Genomic DNA, 19,016 nt, shown 5'->3' with positions numbered 1-19,016 from the left:
AATTTTGGAATGACAGCTTTACTAACATGCCACCATCATGCTAAACGAGGCGTGAGTACGAGTCTCGCCTGTATCTTGGAATAAAGCATCATTCCTTAAACTGTGGCTTCACGGGATGAGTAACACCTGGATGACTGTGCCAGCGTGGCTAACTAATGCCAGAAACCTCATGACAGCTTTGTGTTTCTCATCTCCAAAGAAAAAGGAGCCATTCTCCATTCAACCAGACATTCACAAGAACCGTTTGTGACTTGGAAAAGCCAAATACCCTACCTTTCCTACATAGAGCGGGTCTGAACCCATGTACTCCTCCAGCACGAAGAACTGATTCCACACCCAGCTGCGCTTCGTGCGCGACCTCCCTGATTGGAAATAGGGCTTCGATCCGGACCTTGAGAGCTCCGCTTGACTCAGCCCCGAAAAACACAGGAAAAGCGCGATCAGCTGAAGAAAATGGCAGAACTCCACTTTGCCCAACTTCATCTTTTTTTTTTCTTTCTTTTTCCTGTGTAAGAAAAAAACCTTGACGAGAGAGAAGGCACAGTTCCAGTTGGCTTAGTAGCTCTTGCCTCCGGCAGGGTGTCAGCTGGGAGTGCAGAGATAATAATTTGTAGAGAGTTCGAAGGGGAGAGGTCACAAGTGCTGAATAACCTTCGCCCAAGAATGGTGTAATAGGTACCTACCAGAACAAAGAGAAGAGCTGGTGTCAGAAAGCGAAACACAGAAATACCTTTTAACTTGCACTAACTCATTCTCTTTTTTTACTTTGTTTTTAACACCAAAAACATTTTGCATTGGAGTACGGCCAGTTAACGGGGTTGTGGTAGTTTCAGATGATCAGTGAAGGGACTCAGCCAGACACACACATGTATCCATTCTCCCCCCAAAACTCCACTCCCACCCAGGCTGGCCACATAACACTGAGCAGACTTCCCTGTACTCTAAGGTAGGTCTTTGTTGGTACTAACGCACTCTTGATCATCCAAGATATCATTATTTGCACTATCATTAAAATATGATGACAAACGTAGAAAACTGCAAAAGCTGTGGCCATATTCACAAATGACATAAATACTGCTGATGCAGAATTATCCTGATTCCATAATACAACCTTAAAATTGTCCTGGTTCTTCTAGGGCATTCTCATTGGGAGCATATGGTTTATTTAATACAAATGGAGCAACCCATAGGTTAAAAAAAATCATTTTAATGCTAGGTGGGTTTTTTTTTTTTTTTTTTTTTGTTCTTTTCTATCACAGTTTCATTTGTTAGTATTAGAATATGAAAGCCAAGCAGCTCAAAGCAGGGATTTAACCAAATGGAAAGGACATATGCTAGTTTAAATCTCTCCTGTGAAACTGCAAAGAGAAAGAAGTATGAGATGCTTCAAAACCGGTTGATTAAGTCTAAGCCACCGAACACCAGCTGTTTTGATGTGTTCTGATTTGATTGTGATCAGCTGAAAAGCTCAGTGGTTTCCAATTTCTACCCTTCAAACTTATTGTCATGTATGCTGTGGAGCGTGTTTGGTCATTCTACTGCACTGAAGGTATCTGCCGCTTTACAAATATTTACTGAACCCTTGCAGCATGGTTTGTGCATAGTAGGGCCTTTCTCTGTCAACAATGACAGGATTGAATTATACTGATCATCAGAGGGGTGAGCAAATTTGACTCTATATGTGAGACTGATTCTCAGTTCCACACACCTAAAAGGTTTATTAGCAGCAGCAAAAATCTTTTATCCTCAGGTCTAGTTATTTCAGTTACCAAATTCTGATTATGCAAGAGATAATCAGTTTACAATGCCAACTTGCCAACACACCCCAAAACACAGAGGAATGAGAATTTATGACCAAGTGCTCACTTAAATCACTGCTGCACTTTGGGTTATGAATTCATTTGGCAACTGTAAATAAATCAACAATAGGATAATTAAGGCAAATAAGATTTGCTTTCAATTTTTGAGAGGAGAAAAATAGTCTTAACAACATGAAGCCACAAGATATCTCATTATCAAAGCAGAAAATACTCTCTGTGCCAACTTTTCCATCTTTCTCCCTTCTCTCCTGTAACAGAAATGTCTGCTAATCATCAGATGATTTCTGACAGTCAAATTGCTTACAGAACATGCCATATATAGTAGAAGGAAGGTGAACTGTATTAAACATGTTAAAATAGTCCACACAACTGGAAGAAACAGGTTGCATGGACTTGAAGCTCTAGTCAAATGAACATATTCCTATTAAAGATACTGCAATAAAGTTTTGAAATTTAGGATATTCCAGAATAGCTCCAAATACAGCTAACTGCTATGTTCTGAGAACCCCCCGGAAGGATAAACTATTACTGGAGCATATTAACTGCAGTCTGTGCACTGAATACCATTTCCCAGAATCCAGATCTCCCATCTGATGATCAAAAATGAATTTGGTTCATTTGAAAATCACTCTAGAAAGGCGATGGAGAAGACAATGGCAACCCACTCCAGTATTCTTGCCCGGAAAATCCCATGGACGGAGGAGCCTGGTAGGCTGCAGTCTATGGAGTCGCTAAGAGTAGGACACGACTGAGCGACTTTACTTCCACTTTTCACTTTCATGCATTGGAGAAGGAAATGGCAACCCACTCCAGTGTTCTTGCCTGGAGAATCCCAGGGACGGGGGAGCCTGGTGGGCTGCCGTCTATAGGGTCGCACAGAGTCGGACACGAAGTGACAGACTGAAGTGACTTAGCAGCAGCAGCTAGAAATGCGAGTTGTTCTACACTTAGAATTACAAGCAAGAAGGAACTTGGGGCAATTTACTGATATTCTGGTGAATGAATGACCCTCAGCTAGGTTGGAAGTTCTTTGTACACTGGTCTGAGCTAATCCACCTGAGAGACAAGTTACCTCCAGTTAAAAGAAGACAAGTAAACACTTAAACAAGGAAATGGTGTGCTGGTGTAGGGATTTGTCTATGCCAACCGGGAATCAGGGCCAGGCACTCCTGGTGAGTGGCCTTTAGTAGGAAGCACAGGGACCTCCTTCACAAACCAGGTTCCTGGGGATGGGGGAGGGGGGACCTAGGGCAAGAACACTGGAGTGGGTTGCCATTTCCTTCTCCAATGCATGAAAGTGAAAAGTGAAAGTGAAGTTGCTCAGTCATGTCCGACTCTTAGCGACCCCATGGACTGCAATCTACCAGGCTCCTCCGCCCATGGGATTTTCCAGGCAAGAGTACTAGAGTGGGTTGCCATTGCCTTCTCCGAAGTTTGATACTACTTATGTTCAAATTAAAGTTATTTTGTGATGTTTTCATTTTCATGTTATCTATAAAATGTTTCAGAAAACTCTTAACACTTAGTGAAACATTTTTTAACTTTTTATTTTGTATTGGGGTATAGCCAATTAACAATGTTGTGATATTTCAGGTGAACTGTGCAGGGACTTGGCCACACATATGCATGTATCCATTCTCCCCTAAACTCCCCACCCTATCCAGGCTGCATCATAACATTGAGCAGAGTTCCCTGTGCTATACAGTCGGTCCTTGTTGGTTCCCCACATTAAGTAGAGCAGTGCATACATGTCCATCCCAGACTCCCTAACCATTTCCTTCCCCCATCCTTCCTCCTCCCTGCTCCCCTCCACCATGAGATCATTCTCAAAGTCTGAGAGTCTGTTTCTATTTTGTAAGTAAATTGAATGAAAACATTCTTAATAGTTCTAGTCAGTGCCCAGACAACTACGTAGATTATAAAAGGAAGCATCTAGATGCATACAAACAATAGCAACAAAGTACTTTCTTAAAAAAAAAAATTTAATATTTTCTTTCCTAAAGCCACATTCTCTGTCATTCTTGTAAGTCAAAGACTGGTACTGGTATTGGATAACTGAGTTCACTCAGGATGTTCACTGATAAGAAAGAAACACAATCTGGACTGGAAATAGATCACATGACCCTCCATCATTTCCTGTAATGACCTTGGATCCCTTTGGGACTTCATGTTCCACGTGTGCAAAATGTGGGAGCTGAGCTATATCATTTTATAAAGTCTGTTTGTACAGCTAATTATATAAAATTGTTTTTGTTGTCTTTTTTTCAGTTATGGAAAAGTACACATTGTTAATAATTAAAGGTAAAGGGTAGAGTGATTAAGGAAAGCCACAGAAACATAAAGAAAGCATTTGACATATTTACAGAATCGAGCATGAATTTTACCAAGACATGTTTAAATTACTTTTTGCCTCTTGATTATTTATTTTCCATACAAGACTGTGGAGTGATGGAACAAGCTAGAACACATAAAACAGAGTGACAGAAAACACCATGAGTTATTTTAGTCATTGACGTGATAATATCTGCAGAGGAAAGATATCTGAGAATTCTATACTTTCTTATTTAAATCAAGGGTTTTAAGAGCAGTTAGTATTAACAGAAAACTTGATGAACAGGGATGATTTACCCTATTGCTGGATCCTAATATCTAGAACGGAAGTAGGCCCTGGAATTGACATTCAGAAAATGTTTATGGGATGTTTCTTTTCATTATAATCACTCTCATGTTTAATATGAAAACTTAACCATAGAAGTCAACATGGAAATCCTTGACTACTCTACCATGTTCAGAAGTCACAATCACTTTGAGAACAATTCCATTACATTTCTCTGCAGGATTTGAAGTATTTGCCAGTCTCTTGAGCCAAATTTTCTTTACTTTTCTTGAAGGTCTACAAGAGAGGACAAGCATACTTCAACTGGCATTGTGTACATTCCTGGAGGATGAAATTCTCTTTCATGAAGCAAATAAATGCCTCTAGAACACGCTTTGTACAGTGTGCTGGTAAACATCGGAAAATCACATATGAAGAGCTGTGATCTGAGTAGGGTGTTTCATGATATGTACATCAATACTTTGGAGAGCTACAAACCCTGCCAGGAACATACACTTGATAACAGGAGGAGGAAGTGGTGTGGCAAGGGTCAGATGTCCCCTTTCTTTACCTGTCCCCCCCAAATCCTTGCCTTGCTTTCCGAACAGATCTGGTTTTCGAGGTAAAGGCCAGAACAACAGCTCAACCCAGCTCACCCTCCCTGGATGAGTTGGGTTACCATGAAAGACAGGAAGGCCCTGAACCCTTAGGAAAAACCTTCCGTTATCTGCGGCCATCAAATAGAAGTAATTGAGACTTGCCCTTGAGATTTCCTGTCCATAACCTCACTATACAGGCTTCCCATCTTCACACAAATATCAACACGTCTAAAGGCACCAACCACAGTAACGTCTTTGCCACATAAAGGAACTTGAGCACCCAACACATTTCAATTGTTGACTTTTTGCACAATGGGTTAAACAAGGCCTCACGAATCTGTGTCCCAAAACAGAACTCTGCAACCTCCTTCCTCAGACGTCTGTGTCCTCTTCTCCCTTTCTTCTGCCTCCTCTCCTATCTCAGTTTCCTATACAGGCAGGAGTTAACCAGGGGGATGTTACATCAGAAATGAGCAGAGACCTCTGCGCCCAAGCTGTGTCACGTGCCAACATGTGTCCCGAGGAAAAACTTAAAAGAGTGGCCCTCTGGAAGGCTGGACTGCTGCCCGGGGTCACTATGACCAACTCAGAAAAAAAAGAGATGGTGCAGAAAAATAATGTATTGGCATACAGTTAGGTAATTTCTACAGATCTGCGTCAACTTCTGGACAGTTACAGATGTTCACCATTACAACACTGAGGACAGAAACAGCAGGAATAGGTTATCTCTGAGGAGAGAAGAGCTGAATAGAGGCCAAGCACAGACATTTCAAAAGCCAAAGCGGAGATGGCTACTGGATTGGTAATTAATCTAAAATCTAAAAACTCTGGGTAACATTTCAAAAAAAATTTTTTTTGCTCTGATATTTTAAAGCTAAAATTTGTCATTTTTAAAATGTGTAATGTTAGATCTTTTTTTTTTTTTTGCCAAACCAAAAATACATGAAAATCACGACAAATAATACTGTGATTTTTGTCAAAGGAATGCAAAATGAAGCCTCACAAAGGAAATCTTAAAAGGATTGGAGCAAAAAAGAAAAAAAAGAGAGGTAAGAATCAGTCAAGCGCTATTTACTAAATCAACATCGTTTATTGACCTGAAATCACTGTATCATGCTACTTTTTTGTTCCAATTATTTCTGTTCATCTAAGTGGCAAAGAATTATTTCCAAGTAGATAGTTTATTATTCATTTAACCTTAATACCTAATAATACTTTACCCAAACGAATTCATCATTATAAAATTTTCTTGGATTTTTCTGCTCCACTAATACCTCTGTGAAACTACTTTCAAAAATCAGATCAAGTGACCATCATGCTCTTAATCAAATGTTTGTTCAGACCTAAAAACAATGACTAAAAAAAAACCCTTCATAACAAAAAATGTATTTTTAATGCATCAATGAGCAAAAGGGCAAATCTCACACAGCCTGTTGCATCTAAATTAAAGACGGCATGCTAAAAACACTACAAGTAGTATAAAATATATCCTATTCAACCACTCACATTAATATAGAACCATAAGAGTAGTTAAAGCACATGCCTAATTACCAACTAATTTATATTTGCTAAACTGCTTTTTTAAAAGGCACACAGGACTATCTGCCTTCGAGAAATAAGGAGCTATAAACCATGACTATCAATTATATTAAAAGGAGATATAATATTACTAGTTTAGGTTTTCTGGCACTTAGTTAAACTGGAAGTGTTTTTTGCAGTGCAATATGAATAAACCAATGGCTTACCTCAGTTTAAGACTCTATCCCATCAATTTCTCTCAATCATAGGCAAGAAACAGATGCTCAACCTCTGTGAGTCTGGAGTTGCATCAGATACAAGTCTTCTGCAACTGTTGTGAAATATACTTACTTCATAACACACTAATAGGTAGTATACTACTTACTGGTAATCTAAAAACTAGAAGACAGCCTGCTTCTCTTTTTAAAATGGGTCCAGTTTGGGAGGAAGTGGGACTTCCCTGGTTAAGACTCCACACTTTCCATGCAGGGGTGCAGATTCGATCCCTGGTCGGGGAACTAAGGTCCTGCAGGCAGCACAGCTCGGCCAAAAGGAAAAAAATAAAAACATGGTCCAGTTCACAATTACGTGGAACATGACAGTTTCAGAATAAATTCAGTAATTTGCACTTTCTATAAAAACAAAGGTAAGAATGACATTTAAGGACTGCCAGTGAACTTGATAGAAAATAATCCACGAGAATCAGAAATCTCTAACAGGTAACTGCCAAACACCTTTAGAACATTCCCTGAGATGTTTTGTTGGATGGTTTATAAAACACGGTAGTACAAGAAATCACAGTTGTAACAATAACAAAATGGGAGAGAAAAAAAAAAATCTTGCTGCTGGCCTATTGGGAGGAAACTGTCATTTCCAGGATTGCTTTAAAGTCGAACTGCTGGGCTGATCAAAAATGTTGTTCAGTTTATGGGAAAACCTAAACAACCTTTTTAGCCAACCCGATACATTTTGACAAGCAACATGTTTTTAATGAATGCGTATGAAGACTGATCAACATCCATGTTTAAAAGTGGAAATGATACCACTTCACAGCAGTGGTCAGAGGATACTGTGACCGTATCACCATCGCTTTAAGCACAGCCTTCATGATTGAGCTCTGTAGTTTGGTGAAAGAAGCCTGCTCCCTTTTGGATACTCCTTGGGTATTAAATGTCATTATTTAAACTCAACAAGGAAAGACTGCCTCCTGATTTCATGTCTCCATTAAAGACCTTCATTTGCCCTTGCTTTCCCCAGGACTGCAGCCACCTGTCTCCACACAGGTCATCACTCTTGCCACAAAGGTAGAGTGGGCTGCTTTGTGAAAAGGATCATACTGTTCACTGTTAAGTTCACTTGTTTTTACAGTAGATTCACTGAATATATTTTGGGGAATGCAAAAGCGGGGAACGATCTGTTCTAACCTCCCCTTCATCAGTGAGCAGAGGCTATGAGTGACAACAGCAAGAAATCCAAGGGCAAGGAGCACTTCAAGAGCTATGACCATGCATCAGTTCCAACTATCACACACAAATAGAGCTTTCAGAGATGATATCTAAGAGAGAGAGAGAATGAGGGTCATTTAGTGCTGAAGGAGGTAAATGCTTGCTTTTCTTGAGCATTCATGTTGGGGAAAAATAAATGAATCTCCAACCCACTCAAGAGGTAGAACCACAGAAGTAGAACCTAAGGCAGTCTTTTCTTGAAAACCAAGTCTACGGTTGTGCAGTGCCCAAGGTCACACAGCTAGTTACAGATGGAATTGGGCATGACTGAGATGCAATGATCATTTAAAGTATTTGTTAAATATTTCTCAATCTGATCATAAATATCCTTCTAATTTATTACCTTTAGAATTTACTCAAATTTTTAATATAACCATGAGCTTGAATTTTCAAAGTAGGGGACCATCAGGATTCCATTCAGAATGGACAAGAGAGAGGACAGAATGTAAGATACTCAAGAGATCTCTTATTCAGGATTCTATGTTTATATGTTACCAAAAACAGAGTGAGCACTACCCAATTTTAAAATTGCCTTTTCCCTTTGAAACAACTCTAGCATCCATAATAACTTCCTATAACACTGTAATGCTATGGTAGTCAACTATTTGCACTGATATTTGAATACTAGTCCATTGGCTGTTTTAGAAATTGGGTAAATTCTGATTTCTCAGGAAAATACCTTAGGATATAAGAACATACATGGATGGCTATTTGCTTGCTGCTATAAATCCTGTATTTCAAGATGCTTCTCTGTTCCTAACTACCCATTATAATCATTCTAGATTTAATATTTCATCTTCAGCTTTTAGGATAGACATATACTGTCATTTGTTCCATCTCTTTACTATTAAAGTTTAGCATTAACTTCAATAATTTTAATACTGATGAAGCAGCCCTCTTCTTTTCTACTTAAAAGGTATAATTCTTTACATTTTAATTAGTAAGGCTGGGGACCTCTGTGATATGTGACTTCTCACATAAAGAAACTGTGATCAAACCCATTAGCTCCCTGGGCCAGATAACATTACAACCACAGACCACAACCTCCTACCGTTAACTGGCCTAAATATTCAGGCAGGGGCCCTGGAAATGAATCACACAGCCGGTAGTCTGCCTCTGGTTATCAGACATGGAATGAAAACTTCTCTAAGTGGATTACAGAGTCAATTTCCACGAAGCACAAATAACTTCTGCCATGGGTGAAAGGAATGAAAAAGAGAAAACAACCACTGTTTACAATTAACTAGAAGCAGCCTATGTAAATTACAAAGAAAGTGACAAAGCACAGTCCTTCTGAGCTCTTTATATAGTATCAAAATGGTCAAATCATACTTACAGGGTTTGTTTCTTTGTACTTTTACAACATATCTCAGTGGGATCAATTTTCACTTTTAATTTACCCTTGCATTTACACTGAGATTTACATGACTTCAATAAAAGGCAACATGTTTCAATAAGCAGTCTGCAAGACAGTCAAAAAGAAATTTCTACTAGAATGAAAATATGAAATGAACGTAAGGACATGCATGCCTGCATATTCATCTGCACTGATAATTTTGTCCGTGAGGAGTCTCGCAGAACCAGGGGGGGAATGTTTGCAGGGGTATCTTTCTGCAAAACCAGCAAATTCCCAGAGGAGGCACTCGAGTACTGCTAGTTACAGCTAGATCAGCTTTGCTTGTCAGAGGCTGAGGAGATGGTCACACACAGGACTCTGATCACATGCCTTCCTTGTCCTCAGCTCCCCTTCATCACCCCATTTAGAAGCAACTGAGTCCTTCATGCAAAGGAGAAAAGCTCCCATCACTGTCCTTTTGCAATCAATGATGGTGCCTTGGCTATTTTAGAAGTTTCTGAGACTCCCAATTTCAGCTAAAGGCTCTGAAGCTCTCCAAGCCAGTAAAAAACCTTTTTACACATGAGAGAGAGAATTGTGATGTGATAGGAGCTACTAAGGCAGTAAGTGCAAAATCTTATAAAATCAAAGAAGGATGGAAATCACTAAAGCATACCTGTTAACAACACTGAACAACTGATGATGCTTTACAAAAGATTTATAAAAGACTGACAAAGTGTTGAACTTGACTACAAAGATGTAGTCACTTCCTCATATCACTATACATTCTGAGAAGCTGTTATCAGCTCTGCCCTCAAAAAAACTAAAAAGGAGGAGAAACAGTGGGTGGATTTTTAGACCTAGGGAGGCAGAACAGTGACCCACTCAGGATGCACCCAATCCTCTCTCCTTCACTGGACACTAAAAACTAGAGTCAATTCAAGGGTAAACCACAATAATACAGATGCTTTACAATTACCCTTCTATAAGAAAGGGAAAAGCGCTGTGCTATTAAATCAATAAAAGTCTACTTAAGAAGAGGTGTGAGCCTGTCAGCCAATTGTTAACACAATTCTAATCACCTATTGCAGCCCTTAATTACAATAATATCTCAAGTTGTAAGAGCACAATGCCTTTTTCTTAAGGCTGCAAACCTTAATGGCTTCGAGCAGGGTGATGGTCTACACTACTGATTATTGTTTTCTTTATTTTTCTTTCCACAGACAGACTTTCACAGCTAGTTTTACCAGATAAGACTATTAAGGTTGGATGCTACCTAATTGCTTCTGCCACTCCACTTCATATGAAACACTAGCGGAACAAGCCAGACTTCTACAAAGTTGCCAGTTTGACTATCTGTCTCAATTCTTTAGCATTTTAATCCATACTGTCCCAAAGAGCCCCAAAAGGAAGAAAAGGATTCTTAATGGATTGCCCTTTATGTACTAACAAGAGAAAAGCTTGTGTAAACAAAATCTAACTAGTTTCTTCTTCAAAGAAGTAAATCTGGTGAGTTACTGAAAGCTTCCAATACAATTACTTTCTTCCTTAGCTCTTCACTACCAACTTGTCTTTATAAAGACACACTTAAAACTCTTCTGATATCGCTGCCGGACAGTGTATCATTGTGAACTTTCCTTTAAAAAACAACAACAAAAAAGGCTACTGCTTCCCCTAAACTCTTAAAATATACATTTTCGTGCTGTTAACTTGAAATTTTTTTAATGCATACTGTCACTTACCTCAAGCCATATATTAACATATAAGTTACTTTTTTTTTTTATTTTTCCCTATAAAGTTCTGCTTGTCTACTTTTGAATGCAAAATAATCTGAATACCTGCCGGGTTACAGGAATTATGAAGGAAGAGTCTTTACTTAAAGATGTTTCACCTAATAAGTGCTGCAATCAAGAGAAGATATTTCTTGCGAACGCGTTTTAAGTATATTCGGGCTTCAGTGCTCAGATCTCCAAAGCTACCCAGTCCTTTGCTTCACAGGTTCCCACCTGCCCACTGCTGGGTAATTCAGTACCAATCTCCACTCACCTGCACTATATCTAAGAAATCCTTGAGGCTAACGATGTAAAAGGTGAAGCCAATAAAGACCATAGGTCCTTCCTCGTGCATCCACCCGCAACCAGCCGTGGACCAGGTGCGCCCACGAAGTCCACCAGACAGTCAGAGAAGCAGGGCGCCCTTAGAACGACGCGCACCTAGGGTACCGCGGGGCGGAGAGGAGGCGGGATGTCTCGCAGAGGCCAGCCCTGCGGATGCAGGGCACCGGCAGAATACTAATTACAGGAAAAAGCCAAACACCCTTACAGGAGCTCCACCGTCCAGAAAGGTAAACGGAGTACACGCAGTCAGATGGACGCGCGGGCACACTCCCCCTCGCAGTCTCAGACCGCCGCAGAAGCCGGCCACCCGGCCAGCGCGGAGTTTTCCCCGCGTGTATCCTGGGTCAAAAACAGCCCCTCGTGCTCCCGGTGGAGGAAAGCGGACCGGACTGCGTGCTGCCCTGCACCCGGACAACGCCGGGATCTGCTCACTCAACTCGCCAACTCGCGTCGCACCCGGTGTCCGTCAGCACCAGCTTGCCGGGCCCGGCTCCCTTCGCCCGCCCGCCCTGCCCGGCGGAGCCGCAGATCAGGGCCACCGAACAGTAACTTGCGGACGCCAGGGAAACTCCGTGCGGATCTCCCCGCCCGCTTTCCGTCTGCCACGGAGTCCCGCTTCCCCGGGCGCACCGGAGGGCGCACTTGTGCCCAGCTGCGCCTTCCCCGGGCCCCCCGCAGGCGCACCCACTCACCTGGGGGCTCGCTGCCCTCTCCACGGCGTCCCGCGCCAGCCACCTGGGCGTTGGCATCCGAAAGGGCGCGCGCTCAGCAGCCGGGCGCCCGCGGGCTCCTGGGGACCCAGGGCGCGCGGTGGGGCGCACGGGGCGGACCCGCGGCGCCCGCTCGGCACCCGCTGCGGCCGGCGCCCGCTCCGATCACAGCCCTCTCCGCGGGACGCGGGCTGTGGGGACCCCGCGCGGGCCCCCAGCGCCCCGGTCCCGCCGGCTCGGCCGGCTCCCCGGGGTGGCTCAGACGCCGGGTCCGGAGCGAGAGAGCGAGCGGGCGCGCGTCCGGAGAGAGGGCGAGGGGGCGAGTGGGCGGGCGCAGAAGAGGCGGAGAGGACGCGCTGGGCCGGGCCAGGTGGGCGGGTGGCGGGGAGGAGCGGGTGGTCGGCGGCCGGCGCCGGCAGACAGCGCTGTGCGTGGCGGGACCCGGAGCCGCCGAGACTCCGGCACCTCCCGGAGCCCAAGTGAGGGCTCTTGGCACCGCAGCCGCTCCGCCGCCGCGCGCGCACCCTCGCGCGCGCACCCCCGCGCGCCCCTCCTCCACCGCCCTCCTGACAGCTCCGCGCAGACCGAGTCCTTCTCAGGAAAATCCAGAAGAGCGGTGGAAGTAGGAGGGGCAGCAGCCCATCCATCTCCAGGCGAGGTATTTGCATCTGAAAACGCCGAGCTGAAGGAGAGTTTGGAGAATTTTTTTTTTTTCCCAGCGCCCTCCCCTCCCCACCCCCAACCTGTCGCGGAAGCCGTGATCAATGGAGCTCCTGAGGCATGAAGGCAAAGTCATAAAACTAATCAGAACTTACAGTTTTCTTGCGTGATAGTTTTGCCCTTTCAATCTCCTCGGACTGCCCTAGTTCTACTTTCTGTACTTGCAGAAAATTTCTTCCCCTGCTGGGCTGGCTAATGCAAAACTTCCGAGGTGTGTGATTTACGCGCTGGGTGGGAGAGAGGACCCTCGCGAGGTGGGCAAGGGGGTCTAGTCTTTTTAGGACGCGCCGCCGCCGGTAGAGTTGAGCACGCTTTGTGTTCTTCTGCTCTGGTGCTTGATTTAGTCTGATGCCTAGCTGTTCCGTCGTAGGGGTGAGGAAGGTGAATAAATCGTTTCCAAGCGCGTTCGTTTTCATTTTTCTCATTCGGTCAATGGAACTGGCCCTGCGTCTCCCATCCATCTGTAGCAGAGATTCTCCAGATACCCGGCTTGTGGGCTTGGCTCGTCGGTGTAAGCACCTCTGCTTCCTGTATCCCTCAGGCACACTTACCCTCCCCCCAGTCCAGCTCCTCCAGTCCGCTTAGCTTGCTTCTTTTTTTTTTTTTCTCTCTCTCTCCTCTACTTAGTCTTTAAAACTGGATTCTGTGCTAATCATTCTAACAGAAAACCTTTTTAAAGCGTATTCATTTCCAAATACCGCGGCTCGCTATGCTATTTACTTACAATTGCTTCATTTTAAAAGTTGTGTCTGCAACCCCAAACCTCTCCAGCTCCAGGTTTGCTTGGAGGACCATTTCACGGTCCATGTCCATTCAACTGTCAGCCATCTCTCAAACTCTGTACCTTTAGAACAGACCTCTTTATATCTTGCATAGATACCACCTTGGGTTTCCCAGGATGTACTTCTCTTTCAACTCCACCATCATCATTTTCCTGGTAGCCAGACATTAAACCCTGGCTTCATCTTGAAGGACTTTGACAGGATTTTCTCTGTGAAAATCCTCAATTATTCCAGCTAATGTTCACAGTCTAGAACTTGACATATTTCTGGTGGCCTTCCTTTGTGTAAATGAATTTGCTTCTGGGATGGGACCTATACTTATAATTGCTCTGGACCAAACGTTTCAGGAAAGCAAAGAGGAATATTCACTATGATTAAGACACAGCACATGTTTAACCCACAGCAAGTATTTGTTGAATACAAGAAGTGAATGGTTGTATCCCATCCAGTATTAACACAAGTCTGAGCCCACCTGCCAGTTTTTAACCAGCTCATTGACTGCCTGGAACTTTCATCAATAAGGGATGATGTGGGATCAGGAATTTGGTACTATACCATATATATTTATTAGCTTATTTTAATCAATGGCCACCACATGTGAAAAGGGAAGGAAATGGGGATTTTTTTTTTTTTGGTGTTATTTTGGTTATACTTTTCCTAAAATTGTCCTCGATTATTTATTTTCTGGTCCTCTGCATAAATACTGATCATCAGTTTGGGCTTTCATCCTGAACCAGATGTTTCCAGACTCCTTGCCTTTCTTTTTAAAAAATACCCTTAAACTGGCACCGAAAAGGGGACCACTTCAGGGCTTGAGAGTGTCTAACACATGGAAATGAATTGTCGGAGGAGACACACATGCTGACAAAGCAAGAAACTTTGGGAAGGGGCCCCAGGTGAAGAGCGGGTGGTAAAGGAACCCAGGAGAACTGCTCTCAGTCTCCAGGTTCATGGTGATGGGATTAGTTTCTGGGTGGTCTCTGGCGGATCATTCTGACTCAGGGTCCTTCCTGGGGGCACATGCATTGCTCAGCCAAGATGGATACCAGCGAGGATTCTGGGAGGTGGTAGGACATGTGACGTCCCCTTTTTACCTTTCCTGAACTCTTCCAGTTGGTGGTAGCTTCTTAGTTCTGTGCTCCTTACTAGGATCTCCTGTCATAAGATGATTCATGGAAATAGTTATGACGCTGCCTGGGCAGGGTGGGTGGTTTTAGTCAGTGTGCTTCCCCTAACAGAAACTGTAACCTTGACCTAGATTCTAGACGGAGTGAGTTACCCAGAATACTAGTTCTGGTTCTGTCCTCATAGAGGGAGATCTAGGTTCCTCTCCAGCCGAGTGCAGTGTAGAAGGCAAGGGTAGGAACAGGGGGTGCTTCAAACAGTAACTGAGGTACATCTATTCATCTGGGGAGGTCCTTTTCCAAGGAGGAGGTGCTTAAGCTGAAACATGGTGATGAGAAGAAGTTGGACTTGAGAAACTCTGAAGGAAAATGGCCTGGGCAGAACAAACAAGGACAAAGGTCTGCAGAAGGTCTGGAGAAGGAAAGAGGCGAGTCTATTTGAGACACAGAACACAATGCAAGGGGGAGAGTCAAGATGGGTTATACTGGAGTGGTGGGCAAGAGACAAATGTTGTAGCGTCTTCTAGGTCCCTAGAAGGTGTTTGTGTTTTATTTTTAGGAGGAAGCCCAACATTAGGAACAATAAATAAAGGAAATATTCCACAGGTTTACACTGTAGTCAAGTCCAAGGACATGTTTTTTAGATCCTTTCTCCTTTTCCTATAAATTTTGGTTAATTAGAGAACCTCGTTTCCTGAGAAACACAAATAAAAAGACACTGTACTAGATAAATCCCAAGATGATACCAAATGTTTAAGATTCTATGACATACAAACATAAGTCATCACTGCAGATGCTTATTTATGAAATGTCATGCTTCCATTATTTCCAAATTTATGCTTTAATATTTATATTCTAATATAGAACAATCTCTTAAAAATCCTCTCAGTTGAAGTTATTCTTTACTGTCATATAATGTACACAAATAAATATGTCCCCCTTTCTTTCCTACTTTAAGAAAATACTTTCAATGTACTTTCACTCTTGATTAAATCAATAAAACTCTCTTTTGGAGAAGGAGGAATCAGAAGAGGTAAGAGAACTTTGCCATAATTCCTGTTGCTGTGGAAAGTATTTTCCTACACGTCTTACTTCCCAAAGCAGATTCAGTGCAAAAGTACAAGGTTTCTGATGAGATTGATGGTTCAATTATATTCATATTCATTTCATCCTGATCTTACTCTAAAACCGTGGCTTGAGTATCTGGCAGCTGAGGGCAGAAAAGAGCTAATCATGAGGTCTGCACAGTTCCACCAATTCTGGGGAGCCCTGGGCAGGAAAACATAGATGTGGCAGAAGGTAAGAAGCTCTCACATAAGGCAAGCTCTCAAAAAGGTCATTTATAGTTTCCTGTGAAAAATCTCTCCCCGATATAAATGTGTGGATAATCATAAAAATGTATCTTTTCATTATGTGATGCTTAGAGTTTTCCTGAGTATGTCTATTCATCAATCTGGTTCATCTAATTAGGTTTACGTGCATTTTCTAGAAAGGAAAGGACTAAGTAGGGCAGACTCCTAGATCTTTGTTGTTCTTTACTAACTTGTTAAATAGTAACTGAATCCCTGCTGTCCGATCCTTAGTCTAGAGGTTGAGAACACAAAGGTGAAGGTGCAGTTCTTAACTTCAGGAACCTTCCAGCCTGTTGTGAAAATAAGAAGGTGGACATCTCCCTACACCACGATGAGCATTGTGACGAGGTAAACAGAGCATCGGGCGTGGGAGCACATAATATGAACAAAAAGTCTAAAATGGGAAGAGCCAACATTTGGGTTGTACCCTGAGAGCAATGTGGGAGCATGAGGAGCTTTATGACGGGAAACTGTGATGCTAATTCCACAAGAAGACGACACCCTGGCAGCTGATTTAGGTCAGCCTGGCACTGAAGGTGAGGAAGTGTTTAGGGAATTACTGTAGAAACCCAGGTGAGAAAAATAGTAGCCTGGATTCTAGTTCTGGCATTAGTGCATGAAAACATCTTAGATATAATCAGAAAATAGAAGTAGATTTAAAGATATCTTGAATGCTGCTTCTGCTGCTAAGTCACTTCAGTTGTGTCCGACTCTGTGCGACCCCATAGACAGCAGCCCTCCCGGCTCCCCCGTCCCTGGGATTTTCCAGGCAAGAACGCTGGAGTGGGTTGCCACTTCCTTCTCCAATGCGTGAAAGTGAAGTTGCTCAGTCGTGTCCGACTCTTCGCGACCTCATGGACTGCAGCCCACCAGACTCATCCATCCATGGGATTTTCCAGGCAAGAGTACTGAAGTGGGGTGCCATTGAATTCAGTTATCAATAAATGCATAAGTGATCATGGAGAGAATAAAGATGTTTGCTAGGATTAGCATCATGATATCAGCACACACACCCCGACCCCTGACAACATCTCATTGGTGACTGTGCCCCTCACAGGTACTAGACACGGTAAATCCGAAGTATGCAATGACACAATTTCACTGCTTAAGATGTTCCCAAGGGCTCCTTGAATATTATTTAAGCAGTCAGTCTGTCCAAAAGTGAATACTTGGATAATATACTATTTAGTTAAGGGGCTTGAAGACATTCACAGAGCAAGGGAGCTGCTGAGACAGCATAGAAGGCAAGGATGTCTAATGAGGTCTAAGGAATTATCTCCTTAAATGTTCTCCAGGGTGAGGAGAGAAGAAGAAGTGGTGACAGAGGATGAGATGTTTGGATGGCACGACCGACTCAATGGACATGAATCTGAGCAAACTCCAGGAGATAGTGAAGGCCCAGGAAGCTCTGGCTGCAGCGCACAGGGTCACAAAGAGTTGGACATGACTTAGTGACTGAACAACAACAAGGGTGAGAAGGAGGCCAATGGACCTTTCAGGAGCCATAGTAAGAACAGTAAGCACACGGGACTAAGATCTCATTGAAAACCGCCATCAGGCTGAGTGGTCCAAGATCTCATATTAAGCAATAAAAGAGCCCAAGCATGAAAAACCTTGATAGCATAAATAAAATGAGAAAGAAGAAAACCAAAAGTTCTTTGCAAACTCACCTACACTAAGATGCATCCCAGCAGGTGGTACTCAGATTTCCGGGGTGATGCAATGATGCAGATGGACCAATACTGAGTTTTCCATTCCCTTCAAATATACAGTATGGAGAACTTTGCCGCACAAGCATGATAAGCACTGGGACTTCCCTGATGGTCCAGTGGTTAAAACTTCACCATCCAATGCAGGGGGGGTGGGTTTGATACCTTGTCCAGGAGTTAAGATCCCACATGCCCCGTGGCCAAAAAAAACAAAACATGAAACAGGAGCAATGTTGTCACAAATTTAGTAAAGACTTTAAAAATGGTCCACATCAAAAAAGGAAAAATCTTTAAAAAAAGAATGGTGAGATCTAATGGTGAAACAGAAAAGCAGAAACAAAAAGTTTAGACTTTTAAGTCTGCCTACTTGTATATATTGTGCTTTAGATTACTGGTAGTTTATTCCGCACCCCAACTACTTAGAAAAAAAGAAGGAAAATGGAAAGAAAATTACATATCTTTGCTAAAGCAAAGATGAAGGATGCATTTTTCCCCCTGTTCTAGGCAAAGGAAGTTGTCCAGGCTATCTTTCCAGAACTCTTCAGATACTGAAAGCTTCTTCATGGGGTTTGAGAATATCTGAGATATTGTGGATGCTTGGTTATCATTTTAAATAAGGAGAGTTTTCTGTTGCTACATGTCAAATTTATCAACATTTTATTTCTAATGAACAAACTCAAACAGATAAACATCTGACCTGGATTTGGTGTTAAACGCCAAGGCAAGGGAACTCTTACTTACTTAAATCGTGTATAATACCACGGCTATGCAATTGTATCTCTGGATTTAGAATAGTTAGAACACAAATTACTTTTTAAAAAGCATCTCAAATGAAAATTGTCAGAAATAATATAGCTAGGCCTGTGTTATCTCTTGAATTATAGTTGTTCCATAAAAACCTTCTAAAACCATCATAGAGAAAAGTGATAATGCAAATTTCTGCTAAACATTGCTCTATCACTCTGTGATAAACCAGAGAATCTTCTGGGGGAAAATACAAGTGGATTTTCACAATAAACTCATTTCAAAAATATTTATTGAGTATGTGCTTGTGTACCAGGTTTGATGCCACAAATTGCAGGAATTACAAAGGAAAGTAAGGCCGAGTCCCCACAGAATACTCCAGGC

The 19,016-nt window shown here is 42.6% G+C and overlaps 2 protein-coding genes across 4 annotated transcripts in view; one reads left to right on the top strand and one right to left on the bottom strand.

Annotated features, from left to right (window-relative positions):
* The window catches only part of CDH7 (cadherin 7), a 139,662-nt gene extending 127,766 nt beyond the window's left edge, over nt 1-11,896 (bottom strand). Inside the window, exons 1-2 of one of the 3 annotated variants that reach the window (XM_044934463.2) lie at nt 11,421-11,896; nt 274-679 (exon numbers count right to left, since the gene is read on the bottom strand). In XM_044934463.2, the coding sequence (XP_044790398.2) occupies nt 274-483 (210 nt within the window). In that variant the 5' untranslated portion in view covers nt 484-679; nt 11,421-11,896. The other 2 variants (XM_044934462.2, XM_044934461.2) reach the window with 2 other exon arrangements.
* LOC123331121 (translation initiation factor IF-2-like) lies at nt 5,803-13,015 on the top strand. The gene is made up of 4 exons (XM_044934466.2): nt 5,803-5,817; nt 9,911-9,997; nt 11,576-11,718; nt 11,867-13,015. The coding sequence occupies exons 1-4, from the start codon at nt 5,803-5,805 to the stop codon at nt 12,825-12,827; spliced, it is 1,206 nt and encodes a 401-aa protein (XP_044790401.2). The 3' UTR covers nt 12,828-13,015.
* The last annotated feature ends 6,001 nt before the right edge of the window (nt 13,016-19,016 follow it).

This window comes from Bubalus bubalis, chromosome 22 (assembly GCF_019923935.1).
Source record: "Bubalus bubalis isolate 160015118507 breed Murrah chromosome 22, NDDB_SH_1, whole genome shotgun sequence".
Classification (NCBI taxonomy): Eukaryota; Metazoa; Chordata; class Mammalia; order Artiodactyla; family Bovidae; genus Bubalus; species Bubalus bubalis.
This window is presented reverse-complemented; position numbering and strand designations above follow the sequence as displayed.